The following is a 9,207-nucleotide window of genomic DNA, read 5'->3' on the forward strand; positions in this document are numbered from 1 at the left end:
TCTCCTGTAATCAGGTGCTCTACACGAAAGGAGTGGGAATCGGCCCGAGTCACTCGATGCGGTCCAACCCAATTCACTTGGAGTTTGTTTCCACGTTTCTCATCCGTTCGGGATCGCAAGACGTAATCTCCAACGTGAAAGTTTACGAGATTCTCTCCTCGTTCGCGCTTCTTGTTCAAAAGTCTTTGCTTCAGTCTTTTATCTTCAACCACCTCATGCATCTTCTGTAAGCTGCTTCTCAACCGATTTAGGTAGTCGTCTATCTGCTCGCTCTGTGGAATCTGCTGTAACTTGTTTTTCACTGGTAGATAAAATTCACAGAGGGGTGTAGGCCGTGGCAGTCCAGTGAACAGCTCAACTGGCGCTCGATTCCCAAGAGATGGGAGTGCTGTATGGTTCAAATTGGCTTGCACCACCGGAACCAAGTAGACCCAGTCTTTGTATCCAATTTTGTATGTTAAAATCATTGCTCTCACCACTTGTAGTACATCCCGGTTCACACGTTCAACTGATCCGTTAACCCACGGACTATACGCAAGTGTGAATGACTGCTTCGACCGGAGACGGCGACTCAGCTCGGCGACAATCTCGTTCTTGAAATGGGTTCCACAATCAGACACCCACTCAGGAGGAACACCGAATCGTGAGCGCCAATCCAGTAAAGCTTCAACCACAACACTACTTTCGGCTGAGTCTGCAACAACCAATTCGCAGTAATGTGTGGCGTGATCCTTCATAACCAAAAGATATTTGCTGCCTCCAAAGCTTTCACCCATGTAAAGAAAGTCAAAATGAAGAACACCATTACGTGTACGACACTCAATCACCTCGCTCCACGGACGTGGGATAATCTTTCCCCCTCTTGAATGCAGACAAAGCAGACACTTCTTAACGAAATTTGCGACCACATCTGAGAGGTGCTCGATAGCGAAAAGCCGTCCCAGGTGTGCAATCATGGCTTGTTGGCCGCGGTGCCCTTGAGCGCCACAGTGCGCAATGATGCACAGCCGCTGAAGTAACTCTTTTTCTTCATATGGGATCCACAGCTTGTCCTCTAGGGTCACGAGACCATCATCATTTCGATTAGCGTGAACAGGAGCCGAGTTCTTGGCTTGTATTTCCTTGAGTTCCACCAGTGTAGGCCACACAAAACGATCATCATCCAGAGGGCGCAAAGCAGACACAGTCTCAGTCCTTTGGCTTGGGCGAGCCCGAGCAACCTTCAGTCGTTTCACAGTTGGCGAATGGTTACCAGCCCAGCGGGAAATCATATCGGCCCATACATTATCAGATCCCGGTACATGCTCCACTACATACTGGTAGTTCATTAGCTTCATGGACCATCTTAAAAGTTTCCCTTTAATATGTTTCTTGATCGAAACGTCCGGTGCGAAGATGTGAATCAGGTTACGATGATCACAATACATCCGAAAGGGTTTTGGCCTTAGTAGCAAGTAATCCAGTTTATCACAGGCAACGATAATGGGGAATGCCTCTTTCTCGATGACAGTCCAGTTTAGCTGGCTACCGGCAAACGTTCCACTTGTGCAGTGAATGAGCCGATGTTGTTGCTCTGTAGCAGGCTTCTGAGGGTCGAAGTCCACAACTTGAGTCACAATAACGGCGTATCCAACGTTCGAGGCATCCGTGAAGAGACATGTGGTAGCGTTGTCATCAGGAAAATCGAGAGTAGCAGCTTTGGCGAGCGAATCCTTAATCCGGTCAAATGCCACTCGTTCATCACTGCTCAGCTTAATGTTAATGCCAGCAGCCGCCCTCTTGGTCCTCTTGGTTTTCGTGAGAGCCGCGTCAAGTTTTTGTTGTAAAGGGGCAATCTGCCTTGCAAAATCAATAATGCTTTGACGCATCCAATTGACCGCACAGACAAATTGCTGAAGCTCTCCGGCAGTACGTGGGTATGGCAAAGCACGTAGCGAGTCAATTCGGTTTGGGTCATGTCTGATGCCTTCACCACTTATGATCCTGCCGCACCACTTGATCTCAGTCTGGTACAAGCTCGTTTTCTTTGCACTCAGCTTTAAGCCAAAGTGGTCCATTAGTGACAGCATTTCTTCCAACTTGACCAAATATACATCAATATCCTTGGCATAAAGGAGTAAGTCGTCGATCCAAATCAGTAAATGGTCGTATAGTAGACTGGCAAAGCAATTCTCCATGGTCTTCTGAAAGAATATCGCAGCATCACTACTACCCTGAGGCACTCTGCGAGGGGTAAAAACCTTCTCATTGGTCATGTATGAAAGCAATTCTTGACACATTAGAGCCAACGGAAGCTGCCAAAAGCCCTTCAAAAAATCAAAGAGTCCGAAATGTTTCATTCCCTTCGCGTTCTCCATCACCACGGATAAAATCGGCATAACTGCTGCCATGACTTCAGTCAATGCGTTCAACTCACGATAGTCTGTGGTTTGCCGAAGATCCATAAGGTCCGCTGACTTCTTGACAGGAAGAACGGGACTCGCCCATCGACTTTCCGAATTCTCGTAAACGAGTCCTAGTTTTACCAAACGAGAGTTGAAATCGTGAAGAAATTTGCGAATGTGAGGGGGATACCGTCGAGGCTTACACCTTGTTGGACGAGCCCCTTCCCGTAGTCGTATCTCCAGAGGTGGCACACGTGCTGGTGGGTCATCCTGCAGAGTCAAACGCCATACATCGTAGGCATGGATGATAGTACGAAATCGATCGAGCTTGTCTGCTGGGAATCCGTTCTCGACTGCTTGCTCAACCAACCGTTCAACTGCAGCAAATACGTCCTCATTCTCAGATTGAGGTTCTCCAATTCGGACCGGAGATTCATCGGCTTCCAGTTCAACAGGATCGCCACTTGTTTCATCCACATTTAGGTCAGCTAGTTGCTCCAGTTGACGCTCCACATCAATCCCAAGCATTCTTAGTACATCATTGCCAAGTATGAACTCGTCGTCATCCATATCGACAATCAACACATCCACAGCCTTCATCGGTTTAACCTGCCCAGCCGCGGTGCGAATCATTAAATGGAGTTTGGCCTTCTTATCGGCAGTCACCAACATAAACCCAAACGTCTGGTTCTGAACAGGGACAGTAAGTTCTTCAGCTTGAACACTTGGGTCCAGAGCCCGGAGTTGATTCCAGTGAGAGCGGCCCATCACGGTATGGTCAGAGCCACTGTCAGCGCAGTACGGAATCTCCAGTACTCCATTCACCATAACAGCACGAGATGGAGTCGGTAGAAACTCACCAAGGCGCTTGGTCCTTGTACGCTTGGCTGCATTCGCCTCACGCAAGCGTTTTCTCAGCTCCACCTTTTCATCTTCAGTTGCATTGGGGCACTCGTTGAGCCAGTGCATCTCATTGCACTTTGGACACGGACTTGGAGGTAGCTTCTTCGACTTCGATTTCGTCTTGGTCTTGGATATGCTATTGGTCTTGGCCACCTTCCTTGAAGAGTCCTCCGTATTCTCACCGGTCCTGATTTTCTTCTTTCCTTCGGGGTTCTTCTTCTTCTGCAGATCTTCATCGCGATCTCGTTTCTTATTCCTTTGTCTTAGAAACTGGCGCTCATGTTCCTTCGCCTTCTCAACGACTAGGTCAAACAACAGTCTTGGAATCGAGGCAGCCTGCTTATGCGTATACTGCAAACACTGCTCCACTTCTTCCTTGAGAGCCGCTGGGTGAAGAGAGGCCACGAGTTGCTTGCACTTTGCCTCGTTACCCCCGTCACCTTCAAAGCAGGCGCCCAGACCATTCTCGCGCACTAGCTTCCGGAACTGGTTAAAGTAGTCCAGCACACGGGCGTCGACATCACTCTCCATCAGGTTCATCCTCAGTTTGGATCTGAATAATGCCTTGACGTCAGGGAGCGTGTCATTCTTCACGCTTGAAAGGATGAGGGCGAACTCAGCAATAAGCATGTCGTCATTCACGTTAGCAACGTCCTCGTTCAATCTCAGCTCGCAAAGTACATCCAGTAAATCAGGATCCATTGAGTCGCGAACGGACTGGACTATGTTGTCATAATTTTCTCCAGTAGCGCGGCATCGAGCTCTCAACTTGCTCTCGTAGTGACGGCGCTTGTTCGTCCAATCAGTCAGAGCTTCATGAGAGATACTTGTAATTTCCGGTGCTACGATCGGTGTAAATACCGGTGTACCAGCTCCTTGCATCCTGGCTGGTACTTGCTGAGGTTCAGTCCCACTCACGCCGAAATAACCACGATTAACCCTTGGGCCCTTAGCGGCTTGCTTCGGTCGCGCCAAAAGAAAACCACAGTCACGACGGCAGAAACAGGCTCTTGTACTTGTTCTTGTCTCTTGGTACAGGCAGCTGGACTTGTACCAAAGAAAACACTTTTTCCACTAAAGAATTCTTTGTAGTAAATCCCGGGTGAAAAACCAATCAACACTCGACAAAGCGGGAGCCACCCCGCTGGAACTTATAGCCAAGTGTATTGTATCGGGTAAATCGTAGAATGAGTCTCGAGTCTGATGGTAACCAGATCGAGCTCAATTATCAGCTCCTTTCTAAGGCGTCCCTCAGAAAGCTCGCTGGGAAAGTTATAAGAAAGATGATATGTAGTTGGCCTGGTTCCTAATATAAAACCCGGGTCGGACCTTACTAGCCCGACTGGGAAGACACGCATACCCATCGCCTGAAGATGGCAAAGCTGCCAGGCGCCCTTGGGTCGTCTCCGTTGAACTATGAGGGAAACCAAGGTGAAATACCTAGGATTCACTACAATCACTTAACATTACTATATAGCTTGAGCAAGCAAATGCAGCGAATTTAGTGAAACGAAAGCAAAAGGAAGTATTCATGACCACGGCATACCAGTTAAACTGAGCTCAAGAACAATGATGCACCACAATCCACAGTTGTCGCTGGCCTGCTGCAAGCACGATGTGTAGTTGTCGTACATCAGCTCGGTATCTACAGGCAGCAGAGTTCCACAACTTCCTTGATGCTTCCTTTAATCTTGGCGTAGTTTATATCCTCTTGTAGCGGATCGAAAAGTCTGCAGACCCGATCCCCCACGTCAATGAAAAACGCGACCCAGGGCGCTCCATCGTAGTTTAGCGCCCCTATCAGCTTGCTCTTGGTGGGTGTCAATGCCGTATAAGAATTTGCGACTATTCGCTTTCGGTCGGGCTCCTACGGCTCACGAAAGGAGGGCACCCACGTCAGCGTACATCTTAGCTAATACTTTTATCGCTGTTACGATGCCCGTCGTGCTAAGCGACCCCTTGGTATCATTTTCGAAGGCATGTGCTTGGCTGTGTACTCGACACGCATTTGCTGTACCTGAGCCCCCGCGGCCTCTTCGTTCAGCACTTCCTACACTAGCTTTAACACCGCAGATTACGTCGTTTACCGGAGCGGTTTTAAATTTAGCTGCTCTCTAGTTCTCTTCAAGCTCTCGCGGCTAGCGCGAAGGTTTAGTAGACGATCTCGACCTTGGAGCAGGATGTAACCCCGTTGCATCTGTCCATCATAATTTTCATCGCGTTCATTCTGCCGTGTTGCCCCACCACCTCACACGTCAGTACTGGCAATCTAACAAACGGAACAAGTTTCCTTATAGTCTTCCCCGCGCACATCTTTCTTACAAATGAAGGGCAAACTAATTTCTATAAATTTGAGTGCTTCGAATATTAGTAAACAGATCGAATTACCGGTCCCACATTTTGGTATACCGGAAAACACACGTAGAGTCTACACTTTTCCGGGATCTCTAGAACTTTTCAGAAAAGACACCCAGACAAATGAAGAGCTGGGGGCGGCACTCATTTTTAAATGAGCCGCCTCGTCTGACGGCTAACTACATCTGCAACTACAACTGCGCTCAAGATTACAACATTTCAGATACTTCGGATGACCTCCACGAATAACCAAGATAAGGTCGTGCACGTTGGAGTTCTCTGGCCGGCAAACTGAATAAGTTACTTGGAAAGAAAACCTCATCACGCACGTGACGAAGCTAGACCTGGACGTCGAGAATGAGTTCTTCGAGAAAAGGTTTTTTCTGAAACCAAAAATAGTATGATATATGTCGTGGAGTCTACGCCACCACGTCTTTTGAATGAGGAAGTCAAGGCCGCTCGAGAGGAGGGGCAAAGAGCTATGCGAAGAGGGGTCATGATGTGGCGAAAGGAGGGTGTCGCTATGCGCCATGGCATCAGCACGTCACTATCGAAATCGCTTCTGTCATCTCTGTCACACGGCGCGAGGAGCCTGGAGGTTTGCGAGAGTTGACAACACCTTGAGCATATTTTGGACTCCGTGACGCTGGCGGCTTAGTGACGCTAACGCATCGTTATAATCGAATTCTCAACTCGAAACGGGATGCACTCTGGCCCGGTTCTCACAGGTGAACCATGCTCGGACCCAGATAAATCGAAAGTCAAAGAATCTCCTCGGAAATGAGATAAAGACCGAGATGTGGTGTACGTGCAAGGTTTGGCGCAACTTCCTTGCAAGATATGACATTATCTATGGAGCTGGTCGGAGAGCCGCTCACGGCGGAAAACGTAGAGATCGCTCTGAATATGCTGTTCGGTGACATGTCGAAGAAAGCGATTGTCGGTCAGAACGAGGTAAGCTCAGTTACCCGCATAAGTCATACCAAGAGAGCGCGCCGAGAAGCGTAAGTCGGAGGTAAACACCCTGCTCAAGGTCAAAGGTACTTTTAATGCAAGTAGCACCTCAATTCGAACATTGCCCTTGAAGTTAAGATCATCAGAAGGCCCAGTGTGAGCGAATGAAGACTGACCGGGACCATGCTCGTGAAGGTGGGCGGACCAACATTTGGGATCAACTGTCGCAAAGGGCGACAAGCAACGTCAAGAAAATTACTACGATGCAGCACGTGGTCAAGAACAAAAAACTGACGCACAAACCGCCAACGGATGCTGAAATGGCTAAAAGTTCAAGATGCCGGCGACCGATAAAGCGACTAGAAAAACGAAAAACGGATATTGGCTTTTTATTTTTGGACAGGTGGACCCAACGGTACGTAATAAGTTTGGCTTGTATTTGAGTTGGTTACGTCAATTAATAGTTTTGGAGGATTGTTGATACATGAACTGAATTCGGAATAAGCTCTAAAAAACCTGGTTTGAGAGTCTAAACACAGCAACAGCCACAACATTGAGCATGGAAACGGTAGTACGTCAGAGTCTACCTTAACCGGGCCAATGCAAATACATGGTGCACGTCCCATTTGTAAGTCTATAAGCTTAAAGATAAGAAACATTGCGTTTGATCATCAATGTGGGAGTGATTTGATTAGTGCTATGATTTGGTGTCGCAAGGGTACAATCACATGCAATCAAGGGGAAGGAGAGAGAATTTCTATAGTTTTCTTCATATGATACATCAACTCCTATTTGCAGCAGTACAGAAGAAACGTTTTCCTTTCTGGTTGAGGAATTGCGTACCGCCATCATTTTTCTAAACCTTTTCTCTGTAAATTGCTCCAATTGAGTTCTGAGCAGCAACATCAAATTCACAACCTGTGTGCACTTCTTTTGCCAATTTCATCACATAAATTCACTTATAGAATTTTTCTTCATCGGGAACCATCACAGCAAAGAGGGGAGACAGACTTGATTAGCTCGATTGGGCTGCACTCATGGAGGTTGACTCCTTGGAGTGGACCGTTGAGTTCGACTCGTTTGAGCTTCCCTACTTAAAAATCCTACCCATGGGACAAAACCTTAAAAAGGTGAAAAACCAATTCTAGTAGGACTCCTATTTGGATTACTAATCAAGTTCTGCCGATCGAAGAAGAGAAAAATTCTCACTGGCAGCTCGAGCTGCTTCTTCCCGACGCATCGAGCACCGTGTCGTTCTCCGAGCTCTGATCTCTTAGCTTGAGCTCCTTGGGCGTTCATCACTAAATGACCGGATTTGCTGATCTTCCCCTGGTTCGGAAATACCGGTTTCAACTCGTGGCTCTGCTCACTCGTACTTAACCGAACACGTAGCTTTCCTGCAATTGCTCATGTATAGTGATATCCAGTTCCTCCATACGTGCCATCTACTTTCATCCTTCCCATAGTTTCCAAGAGCAAAGTATGTAATGGCTACTTAACTACTTAACTCACGACCCAATTATTATTACTGTATGAAGCTCTAGTAGCATTTGGTACTTCACATATCGCAATAGCCTTTAAGCTCAGAGTACTCCACTAACGGAATGATGTGCAAAAATTCTCGTTAGTCTTGCCTTATGTACATGACCTAATCTGAGGTTCCGTTTCTTCATCAAAGTCATTTCTACTCCCAACATTTTGTTACCAACTGTATTAACTTTGCTTTACTTTATGGAGGCAGACAGTACACCGTTCCTTTCAGTCAAAAGGCATTTTAATATGAGAAATAGGAAAATGCATAAAGTCAGGAAGAGAACAGAAGCGCTGAGCGATGCCATAAGACATCAAAGAGCTTACCACTGCGACTAAACCCACCCCACATCATTAGGGAAACACCTCTTCGTTTCGCATCATTTCGATCGCACAAGCAGACCCGGCAACGTTGAAAGGAAGTGCAGCCATGTCAGGCAAAGAGTCCACCGCTGCGTGGCTGAGCTCGGACAGCATTTCCATGCTCAGCTTTCATCACCTTCCGACAAGGGTGGATGGGTGAAACTCGGCTTAACGCACTTGAATCTCCAGTAACGTTCGTGTCTGCCACAATAGCATCGAAAGTTGCTTGCGATACGAGCTTTGAGCCATCTGCCAAATCAATTACTCGATCCTGGATCAGTCTCTTTAGTAACTCTGGCGCTTTGGCACACGCAGGTCTTGCCAGATACCCTGATACCCGTCTAACCTGTCGAGGTTCCACTTTTTCTCATCCTAAAATAACATGCGAGACCCCACATCCTTGGTGCTGAGTAGCCACGCCTTCGCATATTCACGGTGATCCAGCTTGTGTTCGGCTGTAAGCTCCCACGTGTTGTCCATCTTCGTGTACTGAAAAACGTCCACACACGCAAGCACACGTTGGATGATACGCAACGAGGATGCGCTGTTCACCAACTGGTTGAGCTGCAAAACCGAAAACTCCCTGGTGGAAGCCTCATTCCGAGCCAGCAGACGCACCTCTCTATCGGACATCAGCGGTGGAGGACCCAGATTTTTGGCCTATTTCCGCGACGGTGGAGCCAGAATGCGAGCTACTGTTTGGTCGCTGCGGCTGACT

General features: G+C 47.7%; 1 protein-coding gene across 1 annotated transcript; it reads left to right on the top strand.

The window, feature by feature from the left end:
• Positions 1-6,494: 6,494 nt before the first annotated feature.
• On the top strand, positions 6,495-7,744 carry PITG_10597 (uncharacterized protein; the record flags this gene model as incomplete). The annotated part of the gene is made up of 3 exons (XM_002902315.1): positions 6,495-6,596; positions 6,928-7,011; positions 7,616-7,744. 3 exons carry the CDS (start codon positions 6,495-6,497, stop codon positions 7,742-7,744), a joined length of 315 nt encoding a protein of 104 aa, XP_002902361.1.
• Positions 7,745-9,207: the final 1,463 nt, after the last annotated feature.

Source organism: Phytophthora infestans, genomic scaffold (genome assembly GCF_000142945.1).
Source record: "Phytophthora infestans T30-4 supercont1.18 genomic scaffold, whole genome shotgun sequence".
In the NCBI taxonomy this organism is placed as follows: Eukaryota; Oomycota; class Peronosporomycetes; order Peronosporales; family Peronosporaceae; genus Phytophthora; species Phytophthora infestans.